At 35.5% G+C, this 18976-nt stretch overlaps 1 protein-coding gene across 33 annotated transcripts in view; it reads right to left on the bottom strand.

Annotated features, from left to right (window-relative positions):
- Nucleotides 1–18976, bottom strand: part of NEK1 (NIMA related kinase 1) — a 220044-nt gene that overhangs the window by 14367 nt on the left and 186701 nt on the right. For 23 of the 33 annotated variants that reach the window (XM_070261349.1, XM_014737803.3, XM_070261362.1 and 20 more), the window contains 3 exons: nt 14833–14924; nt 13942–14189; nt 7501–7652 (listed from right to left, as the gene is read on the bottom strand). In XM_070261349.1, the coding sequence (XP_070117450.1) occupies nt 7501–7652; nt 13942–14189; nt 14833–14924 (492 nt within the window). The remainder of the gene's footprint in view (nt 1–7500; nt 7653–13941; nt 14190–14832; nt 14925–18976) is intronic. The other 10 variants (XM_070261354.1, XM_070261367.1, XM_023636311.2 and 7 more) reach the window with 3 other exon arrangements.

The raw sequence follows: 18976 nt of genomic DNA, 5'->3' as shown, positions 1-18976 counted from the left end.
AACTGAGAAAACCATCACAGAGAACTACCAAACTGAACAGGTAGCCTCAAATACATGGGACGAGAAACAAGAGAAATGCAGAAGAACCAGAAAATGAGTGAGAAAATGGCAGCATGAAGCCCTCATATATCGATAATCACTCTAAATGTAAATGGACTGAATTCTCCAATCAAAAGACACAGAGTAGCATGATGGATTGAAAAACAAGACCCAACAATATGCTGCCTCCAGGAAACACATCTCAGCTCTAAAGACAAACATGGGCTTAGGGTGAAGGGATGGAAGACGATACTCCAAGCTAATGGCAGACAAAAGAACGCAGGTGTTGCCATACTTATATTAGACAAAGCAGACTTCAAGATAAAATAAGTAATGAGAAACAAAGAGGGGCATTATATAATGATAAAAGGGACACTCCACCTAGAAGACATAACACTTATAAATATATACGCACCCAACACAGGAGCACCAAAGTACATAAAGAAACTATTCACAAACTTAAAAGGAGATATTAACAACGACACAATAATAGTTGAGGACTTATCAATGGATAGATCATCCAGACAGAAAGTCAACAAGGAAATAGTGCATTTAAATGAAAAACTAGACCAGATGGGGTTAATAGATATATATATAGAACACTCCATCCAAACACAGCAGAACACACATTCTTCTCAAGTGCACATGAAACATTCTCAAGGATAGACTATATGCTGGGAAAAAAGGCAAGCCTCAATAAATTTAATATTGAAATCATATCAAGCATCTTTTATGACCATAATGCTAAGAAATTAGAAATAAACTACAAGAAAAAAAGCTGGGAAAGGGACAAATATGTGGAGACTAAACAACATGTGACTGAAAAACCAATGGATCATCGAAGAAATTAAAGGAGAAATCAAAAAATATCTGGAGACAAATGAAAATGAAAATACATCAAACCAACTCATATGGGATGCAGCAAATGTGGTCCTAAGAGGGAAATTCATAGCAATACAGGCCCACCTTAACAAACAAAAAAATCTCAAATAAGCAATCTTAAACTACACCTAACAGAATTAGAAGAAGAGGAACAAACAAAGCCCAAAGTCAGCAGAAGGAGCGAAATAATAAAAATCAGAGTAGAAATAAATGAAATAGAAACAAACAAAAAAACAGTAGAAAGGATCAATGAAACAAAGAGCTGGTTCTTTGAGAACATAAACAAAATTGACAAATCCTTAGCTAGACTCACTAAGAAAAAAAGAGAGGTCTCAAATAAATAAAATTAGAAATGAAAGAGAGGAAATTACAACGGATACCATAGAAATACATAGGATTATAAGAGAATAGTATGAAAAACTATATGCCAACAAACTGGACAATCTAGAAGAAATGGATAAATGCTTAGACCTCCCCAAACTGAATCAAGAAGAAATAGAGATGGGTCAGCCTGGCGGTGCAGCAGTTAAGTTCGCACGTTCTGCTTCAGTGGCCCAGGGTTTGCTGGTTCAGATCCTGGGTGCGGACCTATGCACCACTTGTCAAGCCATGCTGTGGTAGGCATCCCACATACAAAGTAGAGGAAGATGGGCATGGATGTGAGCTCAGGGCCAGTCTTCCTCAGCAAAAAGAGGAAGATTGGCAGCAGAAGTTAGCTCAGGGCTAATCTTCCTCAAAAACAAAAAAGAAGAAATAGAGAATGTGAACAGACCAATCACAAGTAAAGAGATCAAAACAGTAATCAAAAAACTCCCCAAAAATAAAATTCCAGGACCAGATGGCTTCTCTGGAGAATTCTCTCAAACATTCAAAGAAGATTTAATACCTCTCCTTCTCAACTACTCCAAAAAGTTGAAGAAGATGGAACACTTCCTAACACATTCTATGAGGCCAACATCACCCTGATACCAAAGACAGATGAGGACAACACAAAAAAGGAAAATTATAGGTCAATATCGCTGATGAACATAGATGCAAAACTCCTCAACAAAATATTGGCAACCCGAATACAGCAATATATTAAAAAGATCATACACCATGATCAAGTGGGATTTATACCAGGGATGCAGGGATGGTTTGACATCTGCAAATCAATCAATGTGATACACCACATTAACAAAATGAGGAATAAAAACCACATGATCACCTTAATAGATGCAGAGAAAGCATTTGGCAAGGTACAGAATCCATTTATGATAAAAACTCTCAATAAAACGGGTATAGAAGGAAAGTGCCTCAACATAGTAAAGGCCATATATGACAAACCTACAGCCAACATCAGACTCAATGGGGGAAAACAGAAAACCATCCCTCTGAGAACAGGAACAAGACAAGTGTGCCCACTCTCGCCACTCTTATTCAACATAGTACTGGAGGTTTTGGCCAGAGCAATTAGGCAAGAAAAAGAAATAAAAGGAATCCAAATAAGCCAATAAGAAGTGAAACTCTCGCTGTTTGCAGATGACATGATTTTATATATAGAAAACCCTAAAGAATCCATCAGAAAACTATTAGAAATATTTAACAACTACAGCAAAGTTGCAGGGTACAAAATCAACTTACAAAAATCAGTTGCATTTCTAAACAAAAAGAATAAAATACCTTGGGGTAAATTTAACTAAGGAAGTGAAGGACCTATATAATGAAAATTACAAGGCCTTTCTGAGAGAATTGGATGACGACATAAGGAGATAGAAAGACATTCCATGTACATGGATTGGAAGAATAAACATAGTTAAAATGTCCGTTCTACCTAAAGCAATCTACAGATTCAACGCCATCCCAATCAGAATCCCAATGACATTCTTTACAGAATTAGAACAAAGAATCCTAAAATTCATATGGGGCAACAAAAGACCCCGAATTTCTAAAGTAATCCTGAGAAAAAAGAACAAAACGGGAGGCATCACAATCCCTGACTTCAAAACATACTACAAAGCTACAGTAATCAAAACAGCATGGTACTGGTACAAAAACAGGTGCACAGATCAATGGAACAGAATTGAAAGCCCAGAAATAAAACCACACATCTATGGACAGCTTATCTTTGACAAAGGAGCTGAGGGCATACAATGGAGAAAAGAAAGTCTTTTCAACAAATGGTGCTGGGAAAACTGGAAAGCCACATGTAAAAGAATGAAAATTGACCATTCTTTTTCACCATTCACCAAAATAAACTCAAAATGGATCAAAGACCTAAAGGTGAGACCTGAAACCATAAGGCTTCTGGAAGAAAACGTAGGCAGTACACTCTTTGACATCAGTATTAAAAGGATCTTTTCGGACACCATGCCTTCTCAGAGAAGGGAAACAATAGAAAGAATAAACAAATGGGACTTCATCAGATTAAAGAGCTTCTTCAAGGCAAATGAAAACAGGATTGAAACAAAAAAACAACCCACTAACTGGGAAAAAATATTTGCAAGTCATATATCTGACAAAGGCTTAATATCAATAATATACAAAGAACTCTCGCAACTCAACAACAAAACATCAAACAACCCAATCAAAAAATGGGCTGGAGACATGAACAGACATTTCTCCAAAGAAGATATACTGATGGCCAATAGGCACATGAAAAGATGCTCATCATCGCTGATCATCAGGGAAATGCAAATCAAAACTACACTAAGATATCACCTTACACCCGTTAGAATGACAAAAATATCTAAAACTAATAGCAACAAATGTTGGAGAGGTTGCGGAGAAAAAGGAACCCTCATACACTGCTGGTGGGAATGCAAACTGGTGCAGCCACTATGGAAAACAGTATGGAGATTTCTCAAAAAATTAAAAACAGAACTACCATACGATCCAGCCATCCCACTACTGGGTATTTATCCAAAGACCTTGAAGTCAGCAATCCCAAAAGTCCTATGCACCCCAATGTTTATTGCAGCACTGTTTACAATAGCCAAGACGTGGAAGCAACCTAAGTGTCCAGCAACAGACGAATGGATAAAGAAGATGTGGTACATATATACAATGGAATACCACTCAGCTGCAAAACAGAACAAAATCATTCCATTTGCAACAACATGGATGGAGCTTGAAAGAATTATGTTAAGTGAAATAAGGCAGCGAGAGAAGGATAATCTGTGTATGACTCCACTCATATGAGGAATTTAAAATTATGGACTAAGAACAGTTTAGTGGATACCAGGGGAAAGGTGGGGTGGGGGGTGGGCACAAAGGGTGAAGTGGTGCACCTACAACATGACTGACAAACATTAATGTACAACTGAAATTTCACAAGATTGTAATCTATCAATAACTCAATAAAAAAAAAATTTAAAAAAATCAGTTGCATTTCTATACTCTAATAATGAACTAAAAGAAAGAGAATTCAAGAATACAATCTCATTTACAATCACAACAAAAAGAATAAAATATCTAGGAATAAATTTAACCAAGGAGGTGAAAGATCTATACAATGAAAACTGTAAGACATTATTGAACGAAATTGATGACAACATAAAGAAATGGAAAGATACTCCAAATACATGGATTGGGAGAACAAATATAGTGAAAATGTCCATACTACCTAAAGCAACCAGATTCAATACAATCCCCATCAGAATCCCAGTGACATTCTTCATGGAAATAGAACAAAGGATCCTAAAACTCATACAGGGCAATAAAAGACCCCGAATAGCTAAAGCAATCCTGAGAAAAAACAAAGCTGGAGGCATCACAATCCCTGACTTAAAATATACTACAAAGCTACAGTAAACAAAACAGCATGGTACTGGTACAAAAAACAGACACACAGATCAATGGAACAGAACTGAAAGCCCACAAATAAAACCACACATCTACAGATGGTTAATCTTTGACAAAGGAGCTAAGAACCTACAATAGAGAAAGGAAAGTCTCTTCAATAAATGGTGTTGGGAAAACTGGACAGCCACATGCAAAATAATGAAAGTAGACGATTACCTTTCACCATACACAAAAATAAACTCAAAATGGATCAAAAGACTCGAAGGTAAGACCTGAAACCATAAAAATCCTATAAGAAAATATAGGCAGTACACTCTTTGACATTGGTCTTAGCAATATCTTTTTGAATACCATGTCTATTCGGACAAGGGAAACAAAAGAAAAAATAAACAAGTGGTACTTCATCAGACTAAAGAGCTTCTGCAACGCAAAGAAAACCAGGAACAAATGAAAAGACAACCCACCAACTGGGACAAAATATTTGCAAATCATATATCTGATCCAGGGTTAATCCTCAAAATATATAAAGAACTCACACAGCTCAACAACGAAAAAACCAAATAACCTGATCAAAAAATGGGCAGAGAATATGAACAAATATTTTTCCAAAGGATATATACAGATGGCCAATAGGCACATGAAAAGATGTTCCACATCACTAATCATCAGGGAAACGCAAATCAAAATTACACTAAGATATCACCTTACACTTGTTAGAATGGCTATAATCACCAAGACAAAAAATAACACATGTTGGAGAGGATGTGCAGAAAAGGGAACCCTCATACACTGCTGGTTGGAATGCAAACTGGTGCAGCCACTATGGAAAACAGTACGGCAATTTCTCGAAAACTTAAAAATAGAAATATTATACGACCTAGCTATCCCACCACTGGGTATTTATCCAAAGAACTTGAAATAAAAAATTCAGAGAGACTTATGAACCCCTGTGTTCACTGCGGCATGATTCACTATAGCCATGATGTGGAAGCAACTCAAGTGACTGATGACTGGATAAAGAAGATGTGCTGTACATACACAATGGAACACTACTCAGCCATAAAAAAGACAAAACTGTCCCATTCGCAACAAGACGGATAGACCTTGAGGGTAGGAATGTTAAGCAAGATAAGCCAGACAGAGAAAGACAAACACCATATGATTTCACTCATATGTGGAAGATAAACACACAAAGAGAATAGTTTAGTGGTTGCCAGAGCCAAGCAGAAGAAAACAAGGATAAAAAGGTAACTTTTCCTCAAAATTTTGAGGGCACCAGCAAAAATCTAGAGAACTCTGTGAAAAATGAAAAAAAAAATGGCAATTTTTAAAAGATAAAGTTTGGTTAGAAACTTAAGAATCAAAGGGCAAGGCTTAAGAAAAACAAAAACAGAAAATGAAATGTACCAGATGCAGTAGCCCAGCTCAAATATCATAGGGGAAAAATTTGTGAGACTAATATAATGCTTTCAGTCAGATCAAAACACAAGTTCTTTCTATTGAAAGGCAGCTAAGAGCGGAAACTTAAGTTCAAACTAGAAATTAAATCATACAAATTCTAATATTATGTAACGTATTTTCCTGGTGACTTGGATACACTGTACCTTCTCAAACACTTTATTCTAGGGTTTGTCATTGTTAGTACCAGTTGAGTTGATTCAGACTCACAGTGACCCTGGGTACAGCAGAATGGAACCTTGCCTCGTCTTTTTGCACAATCCTCTCACCTTCTGGCGCTGTATCAGACAATGCTTCATAGAGTTTTCATGCCCAATGTTTTTGGAAGTGGATGGCCAGGTCCTTCTTCCTAGTCTGTCTTAGTCAGGAAGCTTCACTGAAACCTGTCCACTATGAATGACCCTGTTGGTGTTTGAAATATTGGTGGCAAAGCTGTCAGCCTCATAGCAACATGCAGCTGCCACAGGATGATAAATGACAGATGCATGGTGTGGTGCCCTGCCTGGATGTGAACCTGGGCCAGGGCAGTGAGAGCGTTGAATTTTAACCGCTAGACCACCAGGGCTGGCTAGTGGTATTCCAGGGTAGCATGGTTTTATTTCCCTAAAAAGTTCGTAATATTTGTCTGAGGGCCTGAGAGACTGCTAGGTGGTGAAGGAGGATTATTGTCTACGGGGCCATCGCTTCCCATCTCTCTCAGGAGTGTTGGTTAAATTTCCCTCCTGGATTCTAGACTCCCCATGAATCATGAAGAAAGGGATTTTGTAAATGCAATTAAGTTACATGCCGAATTCACATGTGAGCACATGTACACACACATAAAACCAAACAACTACGTATTCTACTTACTAACTCCCCACTGCCATGATTTTGAAATCAGACATGGCAGGAGATAGATGTGGATGGAGCTTTCTGGTTATCTTCCTGAGGAATTGTATAGTAGTAAGTACTTCATAATTTCCCATTGCAATCCTTCTATCATGTGGTGTTACACTATTAAATAGTCATTATCCTGCTAACGTTCATTCATTTAACCAATATTAAACACTTACCATGTGGCAAGCCATTGTGCCGGATGATCAGTGGTGAATAAGACAGAGAACACAAATAGAAACTATTTTCTTATAATCCTTAAGTGAGATTAAGTCATATTATTTAGAGGCAGATATACAAATCAAAATTTGCATGACTGTACTTTAAATATGTTGTAAAGTTAAAGCAGTAGCGAAAAAGCTACAGATCATTTTTAAGAACTATCTCTGTAGGTCACCGTCTCTAGAACATACATAAATTGAGAAATCTGCTAGTGTTAGCATCTGTTAATGACATCATGCTCACATGTCTTCAGAATCAGAAGGTCCGTCTTTAACGTGCTCATCTTCAATTTCATCTATTTCAAGATTGTCTTGACGTACATCTCCTACAGTAGGAACATCCATCAGCGTTCCGAACAATTTTGAGAGATCTGGAAGGGAACAGGTCCTCAACATCTAAAAAAAAGTCAACAGATTTATTATTAGGAATAAGACAATCAGAAAATAAAAATGAGAGAAAAAAATTAGAGCTAACAGTAATTTTATATATATATATATATATAATATCATATATTTAGAGCTAGAAGCTTCAGAGGTGACTTGTCCAATTCACTTGAATTTCAGCTCAGTATTTTTTCAGTGAGGAAATTAAAATTGCAAGTTATACTTGGGTTTTAACATACAGGTTTCAAGATAAAGTCACCTTTAAAAGGTAGGGAGAGGTGCCGGCCCCGTGGCTGAGTGGTTAAGTTCGTGTGCTCTGCTTCCGTGGCCCAGGGTTTCGCTGGTTTGGATCCTGGGCGTGGACATGGCAGTGCTCATGAAGCCATGCTGAGGTGGTGTCCCACATGCCACAACTAGAAGGACCCACAACTAAAAATACATAACTATGTACCAGGGGGCTTTGGGGAGAAAACGGAAAAATAAAATCTTAAAAAAAAAAAGGTAGGGAGAGGTGCCTGCTTGGGTATGCACATGGAATGGAATTGGAAATATGTCAGGAATCAGGCAGTGCTAGAAACTGACAATTCTCTCCTTCTCACTCATGGCCCATATGGTCCCTCTTTCAGGGTATCTCTGCTAAGTCTTTCTCTCATTTTCCTATGGCCAACCCTCTCCATATATTTTTGCCCAAATCCTGAAGTCAGTTAGTCTGAAGCTTGGCTAGGCACCAGCACACGTAATTGGTGGCCCTTTGTATCACTTTGTCCTAGGAGTTGCTGGCTAACCAACACTGGTTAAATCAGGGGCCTCAAATTAGGGCAAAGAAAGGCCTAACATCGCCTCCCTGAGTAATGGACTGTGAGTGAAGCCTTTCCCATTAGAATGGAAGGCTAGAGAGACAGGCACTTTGATGTTCATACTGAGAATCATTTATAGCAGCAGAGTGAGAAGGAATTCAGCAAAATGAGTTGGGAAAAAGCAGTGCACAGTTGAGGTGTTTAAAATCTGAATTTGTGTTGGATAAGACCAGAGATAATAGGAATAGCATCAGCGCCTCAACCTTTCAACAATCAGAATGTGATGAATAGACAGGGCTATGAAACAAACATCTATAAACATAAGACTCGGGGTTGGGTTAACCCTAAAGGAATCTGCGAGATTTGAAATATAACTCCTAAGGCCCTGATAAGAACCCTATACCAGATGGGAGACTGTGAAGAAAACACAATGTTTAGCATATTAATGAAAATTTATATACTTGGCCAATTTTATTGGTACAATCTGTTTTTGAGAATTAAAAAGAATATATTTCCATTATTTGAACATAATTTACATATTATAGCACTCAAGAGGAAAAAATGGTTATGAACTACAAGATGGTGAAGCTACACTGCTTCTTAATGCACTTAGTAATGGTACTGAAAGTATTTCTTTTGCTGAATCTCCCACTGTCAGCAGAATTTATGCCTCACCTGTTTATTATTTTAATGGTCTGAACCATGTATATTATAAATGCACAGTATGCAAAATATGCACCCAGTAACAGAGTCTCCAGACACATGATAATCAATAAAAATAAGTAACATATATGCATTATATATCTAAATACAAGGAGACTACACAAAAGGGTGCAATATTTTTTAGGCCAAGATGAATTTTAGCCCTGGTAAAATAATCTCAATTCTAGTTTCTTTCTTTCACTAAATAAAATACCTTTCATAATCTAACATAAAATAATATAGTTGGAAAGAAATTTCAAGTGGTGTGTAATTTGACAAGCTTCCTCTTGGAATGGGTTTACACACCCATCAATCCAACAGCTTTCTGTCCTATATTAAAAACTCTTTTTGTTCATGGTCTTCTTGACAGACTGTTAAAGTTTTAAATAGGATATTCATCTTCAGTCAGAAAAATTTTACATAAGAACCCTTTCAGTTCTATAATTCTGATTCTACTAAATTTTTTTCATGTCATTTAAATAATATTCTATAGTTTTAACACTCATAGAAAGAAATCCTCCTGAAAATAGCTGTCCATCCATAACACGTTGCTTGAGATTTTACTTCATTTATGGGTCAGACTAACTTTTTTCTAGATTCTTTGTAGCATGATTTTATGCAGCTAGCATTTGATACCATTATGAATCAAATAGGAGAGCAACATTTTAGGAAAACTGAAAACATTCTTTTAAAAATATATACTTCCTTTGGATTTTCTCTTGTTGGTTAAGTTCTGTTTTTTCCTCAAAAATGAAGAGAATCAAGTAAGATAGTGAATGAATTAAGTACTAGCTGCACTGACAGAACTTCATATGAAATTCTACTTGAAAGAATTTTGTCAACTTACTTTTTCATCTGTGGTATTTTTCATATAAAATTATAAATTAGTAATACTCAGTTACACTACAAAATGCTTTATGATAAGTATATTTGTTTAGCCTCTGCTCACTGCAATTAAACTATAACATTGTGCCCTCAAAATAGCTTCTACAAATATCCTGCTTACTTCAACCATAAAGTGGGTTAAAAATGGATTTAAAGCATTAATTAAAACACTATAAACACTTACCATAGGCAAAAACTATGAACATTATCTAAGAATTGATATTTGAGCAAATCAAAAGAAGGCACTTAAGGTACAGGTCCTCTTTGTAAATTGCACATTAATATTCCCCCCCCGACCCCTACATTTGCTCTAACAAGAAAAGAAATTCTCAAGTTTTCAGAGAGTCAGTTTTCCACTCCATTCACAGACCAGAAAAGTAGCAGTGGAACACATCTGGTCTCTCTCCATTCCTTATTCACTATCCCCTAAAGTAAGGAAGGTTTAAAAGGAAGGACAAGCAGCTTTTTCATTTGGCAACCAAAATTCTGTTCTTATGTAAGTCAGACACAAGGACACAAGTAATTTACCTTAACGTTTTTTAAAAAGAACTTTTAGCAAAAATCTTTGTAGGAAGCTAAATTATCCCATTTTAGTAAACAGATTATATAAATGCTTATAAATAATTTTTAGCTTTTCTTCATGATCCAGGGCCACCATTACGAACACTGATTATTTACTATTTTGGCCCAATGATGAACTTGCATGATCTCACAGATTTATGGGGTAGACAGGTATGGCTTTCTTTCCTCGCCTTAAATGGCTACAGATTGCTTTGATTTTCTAGTGTTTTTTCTTGCCCCTTCCCTCTACATGAAATCTGCTTTGCTGTGCTTACTTCCAGGGTAAGTACATCTATAGAACTACTAAGGCTGAACTAAGGTCATGGAAAAAAATCAAATAATGAAATGTATTATGCAAGGAATATTAACTTTATAGACAGCAATAAGTTATTAAAAATCCCTGTGCTAATGATAGCTATGCACCTTTACCACAAAAGAACGTACATGAATTATATAATAATCCTTCTCTGTCCCACCAAGGATTACCAAGTTTATGTCTTTGAAAGTCTGACTGCTTTTAGGTAAGTGACAGAATTTAACAATCTCTACATTTAAGAGAGGCATAAGAAAATTTTTCATAAAATAAAAACATACCCAACTGGAAAATTAAATTGAAAATCAAAATGACATATTTAAAAAACAGTCAAGGACAAAAGAATCCAGGCAATACATTCATATACAGACTTAAATATACAAAACAAACAACCCGATCCAAAAATGGGCAGAGGATATGAACAGACATTTTTCCAAAGAAGATATACAGATGGCCAACAGGCACATGAAAAGATGCTCAACATCACTAATTATCAGGGAAGTGCAAAATCAAAAGTACACTAAGAGATCACCTTACACCTGTCAGAATGGCCATAATTACTAAGACAAAAAATAACAAGTGTTGGAGACAATGTGGAGAAAAGGGAACTCTTGTACACTGCTGGTGGGAATGCAAACTGGTGCAGCTACTATAGAAAACAGTATGGAGATTTCTCAAAAAAATTAAAAATAGAAATACTATATGGCTCAGTTATCCTACTACTGGGTATTTGTTCAAAGAACTCAAAATCAACAATTCAAAGAGACTTATGCACCCCTATGTTCATTGCAGCATTATTCACGATAGCTAAGACATGCAAACAACCCAATTGCCTGTCAACTGATGAATGGATAAAGAAGATATGGTATATACACACAATGGACTACTACTCAGCCATAAAAAAGACAAAGTCATCCCATTTGCAACAATATGGATGGACCTTGAGGGTATGATATTAAGCTAAATAAGCAAGACAGAGAAATCAATGCATGGTTTCACTCATATGTGGAAGATAAACAAACACATGGATAAAGAGAACAGATTAGTGATTACCAGAGGGGAAGGGGGTTGGGGCATGAGCAAAAGGAGTAAAGGGGCACATACGTATGGTGACACATAAAAATTAGACTACTGGTGGTGAGCAGGATGCAGTGTATACAGAAACTGATAGGTAATGATGTACACCTGAAATTATACAATGTTATAAACCATTATGACCTCAATAAAATAATTGAAAAGAAAAAAAAAATCTCATGAGAGAAATGCTGAGTGAGAACTACCTGGCTTATTCCTAGTCTCGCTTTCAAATTTGTGAGCAAAATAAATGATTGTTATTGTCTTAAAAAAAATGTGTGTATATATATATGAAAAATGTTCAACCTCACTGGTAAACACAGAAATACAAATTTCAAAAAATTAATACCATTACTCATTTATTAAATATACAATTTTTAAGTAAATGATAATAGCTGGTGCTATTTAGGATACAAACTCTCATACACTATTGATGGTACTATAGATTGTTTCTTGAAGGGAAATCAGGTAATATACAATATAGTTTTTTGCATTCCTCTTACAAAAAAATTTGTTTTATGGAAATAATTGTGGATACATACAAAGATACAAATGTAGGTGGTTACAAAACCAAAAATTGAAACCTCAAAGCCCAACAATAGAAATAAATTAGCTAAAAAAATTATGATAGACCAGCACAAATGGAATTTGTGATGATTATTAAAGATGACATAAAAGAAAATTTGACCATATGACAACATATTATTTTTGTAATAACATTATTTGTAATAATATTTGTAATCATTTTATAATAACTATTAAACAGAAAAGCAGGTTACAAATAGTATGCATAACATCCTATTTTAGTAAAAAGTTATATATATATAAAAATTATATATATGAAAAGTAATACTTAAGGTATACTTTGCTTATGGCACTTTGCAGATACTGCGTTTTTTACAAGACCCTCTACCAGCAAAATGTTTACAACTCCTGAAGGTTCAGATGACAGTGAGCATTTTTCAGCAATAAAGTATTTTTAAATTAAGGTATATACATTGTTTTTTTAGACACAATGCTATTGCATACTTAATAGACTACAGTATAGTGTAAACAGAACTTTTATATGCATTGGGAAACCAAAAAATTTGTGTGACTTGCTTTATTGCCATGCTCTGGAACTGAACCTGCAATTATCTCTGAGGTATGCCTGTATAACAAAATGATATGTGATTTACTTTGTATTTCTAAGTTTCCTATAAAGAGGACATTCTAGTTTCTTTTTTTTTTTAGAGATTGGCACCTGAGCTAACAACTGTTGCCAATCTTTTTTTTTTTTCCTTCTTCTCCCCACACCCTCCCAGTACATAGTTGTATATTCTAGTTGTAGGTCCTTCTGGTTATGCTATGTGGGACACCACCACAGCATGGCCTGATGAGTGGTGCCATGTCTGTGCCCAGGATCCAAACTGGCAAAACCCTGGCCTGCTGAAGCAGAGCATGTGAACTTAACCACTTGGCCATGGGGCTGGCCCTGACATTCTAATTTCTTAATAAGAAAAAATTGTTTACATATTTTTAAAACAGCAGGTAAGAAAAGATAAGAGGTCTGAAGACTTTTACCAGAAAGTGCATATGAACATCTATTAAAAATTTTGCTAGGTACAAATTAGGCAATATAGCACTTCTATCCATTTAAGACATTTTGCTTAAGCTTAGTCTCATGCTAAAAATGGAAGTTGGGTTGGGTAGTGAGAAAGGGGGATAGTGTAAGAGGGTGTAAGAGGGATCTTTTGCTCAAATAAAAGGAGACCCTATAAAAAGAATCCTGAATAGGGAGCCAATGAAACAGTCTTTGTCCTAGTGGTACTCTTAATGGGAATTTCTTTGCAGCATCTCAGAACATGGAGGTTTCTTGTTTTTGTTTTGATGTGTGTTTGTGTGTATGTGTTGGTGTTTTTAAGGGATTAAAATTCAATATAATGGTTTATCAAATGGATAACATTTTCCATTTGAGGAGCATACTTGCCTTTGGGTTGTTTGCATCAAAGAGACCAGTTGAAAGTCCAATCAGCAAGGAATTCTTGTTTTTGCTTTTTGGTGGTGAATCAGAGCGAGATCGCAGTGGAAAGGATTCTTCTGGTGAACACAGAATTGATTGAATTTGAGACACGACATTCAAGTGCTCAGAATGAACCATTTTATGGAAAAATGGTTCTGGTTGCATAGATTTATCTACATCACATTTAGAGTGCTGGGAATCATCTATTCCAGGTTCTGTGGTATAAAGGAAAGATTATGTGGTAAGTCTGTATAGTTCTCAGAGTTCTAAGTGATACTGAAAAAGCATAGTATTTAACACTAATTCTAGCAAAAAACTCCATGTTTATCAGAAAAACAAAATCAAAATATATCCGTGATTGTATTACCTTATAAATAATCTTTAACAGAATATAATGTTTTATTTTCAGAAAGCAGATTTAATATGCTATCTATGTCCCTTATCTTGGAAGTTCTAAAATATAGATGCAAATGCAAGGAAGTGTGAAAAAATACTGTTTAGACAGTCATATTTAGTTCCAGTTTATCTTTGTTCCTATAGGCTAGAAAGAAAAAAATTATACTTCTTAAATTTTAATTAATACTATTAAAAACAAGAAGACAACTTATTTAATGTCCTTAGCATATTGGCTTAGTTTTGGCAAGGCCATTCAATAAAACAACTGACCTAAAAGTTTTACTGCCCACGTTGCCAAACAATCCAGGCTTATAAATGCAGAGTCCAGTGCTCTATGCCTATTATGTTTTTTAAATGATTGGTGTGACTGATAAGGAATGATTTGTATTAACATATTGTCCAAATAAAACAGGTTAGTGTTAAAAATCTTCCAGAAAATAATCAGACCAATATGATGCTTACCCATATGAACTTCACTAAGCTGATCCAAATTCCTCAGAATTCCATCTTCAGAAACTTCATTTTGCTGAATGTTGATCCTATCTTCCAACCTGCTGCAGAGATAAACCAGTGGCAAAAAAACCCCAACTCAGTTTACTAGAAATAAAAGCACTCTCAAATAGAAAAAAATGAAACACAAATTCACCAGCATCCTGTGATGTCTCTTGCAAATATTTTTCTCATTTTTATGTATACTTTTTCTCATAAGCACATTGTATTTTTCACCCCTTTCAAATCTTCACCAATCATAATCATTCACAGCAACCAGCCACACCATTTCTTATAACAGTGGTTCCCAAAGCATGGCTCCTAGACATCAGCAGCAAATGGAAACTTGTTAGAAATGCAAATTCTCAGGCCCCAACCTAGATGAATGAATGAGAAACTTTCAGAAATAAGGCTTGGTTTCTTCAGCTGGTTTCAGTTAGGGTTGAGATAAATCATATAATAGCTAGTGGTCAAGACAGAAAAATTAGCCATAAGTATTCTTGGGTAATGATTAATGTTGAAAGCATGAATGATCCATTTATTAGTAGGACTGATAGTAGAATTATTGCTAATGTTACTTCACATGAAATTGTTTATGCTACTGCTTGTAGGGCTCTAATTAATGCATATTTTGAATTTGAAACTCAGCCTGATCAGAGAATGGAATAAACATCTAGGCTTGATATGGCTAATATTAATAGTACTCTTGGGTTTACATTAATTAGTAGTACGGTATGGGTAGTGCAATTCATATTGTTTGTGCTAGGGTGAAGGCCAGGATTGGTGCAATAATAAATATGGATGTTGATGACGTTAGTGGCTGTTGAATAGAGATAATTAATAGGAGAATGCTATTATGAACATCTTGTTAGGAAGAGAAATTGAACCTCTGGTAAAAAATGGTTTAAGTTTTAGGCAATTACCGGGCTCTGTCATCATACTAAACCCTGTTCTTGAGCAGAGCTGGGCATAAATTATTTAGATTGAGATTACATCATCTATAGTTTGAAGGTGCTTTTGTAAAGTGGGCCTTATTTCTCTTGCCCTTTCATACTGGGAGAAATGTAGAACAGATAGAAAATGACCTGGATTACTCCAGTCTGAACTCAGATCACACAGGACTTTAATCAGTGAACAAACAAACCATTAATAGCAGTTACACAACTGAGACGCCCTGATCCAACATCGAGGTTGTAAACCCTATTGTTGATACGAACTCTAGAATAGAACTGCGCTGTTATCCCTAAGGTAACTTGTTCAATATCTTGGATCAATAGGTGATAAAATATTTTGACTAGTTGGTCTAGATTTTAATCACTTGGAGCTTATTTTATTCTCCAAGGTCACCCCAACCAAAACTGTTCGTCCATTTAAAGTTTCGTTATCCCTTAAATTTGGTTAATTTTTGTTCTTTATGGACTAGTTAATTAAAACTCCATAGGGTCTTCGCGTCTTACCATGTCATTCTTACCTCTTTATGGGAAGATGAATTTCACTGATTAAAAAGTAAGGGACAGTAAAACCCTCATGTGGTTATCCATACAAGCCCTTATTTCGAGAACAAGTGATTATGCTTCCTTTGCACAGTCAGGATACCACAGCCAATAAACAGATGTCACTGAACAACACTAGAAATGCCAGAGGTGATGTTTTTGGTAAATAGATGGGGTATGTGTTTGCTGAGTTCCTTTTACTTTTTTAAACCTTTCCTTAAAAGCATACCTCTGTTGGGTTAACAATTAGTTCAAAAAATGATTTATTACTGGGTTAGATTTATCTTGCTGTTAAGTATCAGTGCTTATTCGTTCTGATAAAAGCTCATGCAATGAGAGAGGATTCTTGTTACTCATATTAACGATACTGTTTCTATTAATTAATAGACTAATCCAGTATTAGATTAGAGTTGGTTTTCATTGTTGGAATTAAGTGCGTTGTTGAGCTTGAACGCTTTCTTAACTGATGACTGCTTTCAGGCCTACTATGGTGTTTTATACTTACTGTCTAAGGACGTATCCCGCTTCTCAAAGGCTGTACCCTTTTAGACGAGCATTTAAATTTATATTAGAATTGCTATTTCTTCAGTTAAATTTAAATTTGAACTAAAATTCTATTCTAGATAATCAGCTATCACCAGGCTCATTAGGCTTTTCACCTCTACCTATAAATCTTTTCTTTTGCTACATAGATGAGTTTGTTCTTTAAAACTGTTCATAGGTAGCTCATCTGGTTTCAGGGTATTTAGCTTAAGTTCTCTGTTAAACTGTTCTAGTTAAATCATTATGTAAAAGGTAAAAGGAGTAAACTTTGCTGTTTAATACTTCTTTCATCATTTACTCACAGCGCCAATTAAAATTTCTATCGCCTATACTTTAATTTTGAGCAAATGTTTTATTTATTTATAATAGTCGAATTTGGTAAGTTTGGGCTAGCTTTAGTTCAAAGCGGCCATTTAATACGACATCTCCTGGGTGTAAACTAGGTGCTTTGTTTAAGCTGCACTTTGATATATCCAAGCCCACTTTCCAGTGTGCTCACCTTATTACAACTCCTCTTATATATTTCGTACTTATTAATACATTATGCTGTAGGTTTATGACATTTGAGGAGGGTGATGGCAGGTGTGTGCGTGTTTCACGGCCTAATTAAGCTCTCTGTTCTTAATTTACTACTAAATCCTCTTTTAGCTTTTAACTTCATAAAGACTTTCATGTAATGTTCTTAAAAGAGAAAATGTAGCCCATTTCTCTCCATCCCATAAGCTACATCTTGACCTAATGCTTTTAGGCCTAATATTTACGCTTACCAAATGTTTACTACAATCCTTTTCAGGGTTTGCTGAAGATGGTGGTATATAGGCAGTATTAGCAAGGGTCAGTAAGGTTTATCAGGGTTTACCAATTATAGAACAGGCTCCTATAGGAAGATCTAAAGCAATGCCAAATCCTTTGAGTTTTAGGTTGTTGCTTAGTAGCATCTTGTGAGTAATTTTGTTAAAATAATTATTTGGGTTTAGGGCTAAGCATAGTGGGATACCTAATCCCAGTCTGGGTCTTAGCTATCATGTAATGTAGTCGAAAATATTAAAGTCATTTTCATAGTTTATTATTATTTTAGTTATAGCTTAATTAAGTTTTAATTTTATTATAACTATATCTTTAACATGCTTTATGCTGGAGTTTTATTAATTTGGGTTAAACATATGACTGTGGTGGCTGGCATGAAATTTACCAGCCCTAATTAATGAAACTTAGTCAAAGTTTCATTTTTGTCTTAATTTTTATCACTGCTATCTCCCATGGGGGTGTGGTTAAGCAAGGCACTGTGAGCTACTTTTTAGCGTGCTTGATGCCTGCTCCTTTTAATCACTGGTGATTAGAGGGCAATAACTTATCTCTGGGGGTTTGGTTTACAGGAAGTTTTTATTTTCTTAATACTTTTTAATCCATCTAAAATTTAAATAACTTTTAAATTTTTCAGTTTTAAATTTTGAACAATTTTCCATGTTTGTTTTTTAAAGTTTTTTTTAATCATATATGTAGTACATTTCTTCATTCAAAATGCAACGTTCGTTGGTTCCTCAAAAAGTTAAACAGAATTACCACATGCCACAGCAATTCTGCTCCTAGATATACACCAAAAAAACTGAATTCAGGTCTTCAAATGGAAACTTGTACACAAAATGTTCACAGAAGTACTATTCACAATAGCCAAGAGGTAGAAACAACACTGGAAATGAACCATCACCATCTGCTGAATGTCCATCAACTGATGAACAGACAAAAATATATGGTATATTCATATAATGGATTACTCAGCCATAAAAAGAAATGAAGAACTAATACATTCCACAACACAGATGAACTTTGAAGACATTAAGCTAGGTCAAAAAAGCCAGATACAAAAAGGCACACATTGTATGATTCCATGTGAAATATCCAGAATAGGCAAATCCATAGAGACATAAAGCAGATTAACGGCTGCTAGGGACTCAGGAGAGGGGAAAAGAGGGAGTGGCTGCTTAATGGGTACAGTGTTTCCTTTTGCAGTGATGAAAATATTCTGGAACCATATAGTGGTAATGGTTACACAACACTACGAATGTTGTGTACCGAATGTA

The sequence above is a fragment of the Equus caballus genome, chromosome 2 (genome assembly GCF_041296265.1).
Source record: "Equus caballus isolate H_3958 breed thoroughbred chromosome 2, TB-T2T, whole genome shotgun sequence".
NCBI classification, from domain to species: domain Eukaryota; kingdom Metazoa; phylum Chordata; class Mammalia; order Perissodactyla; family Equidae; genus Equus; species Equus caballus.
The sequence above is the reverse complement of the archived record's forward strand: the minus strand, read 5'-3'. Positions and strand labels throughout refer to the sequence as shown.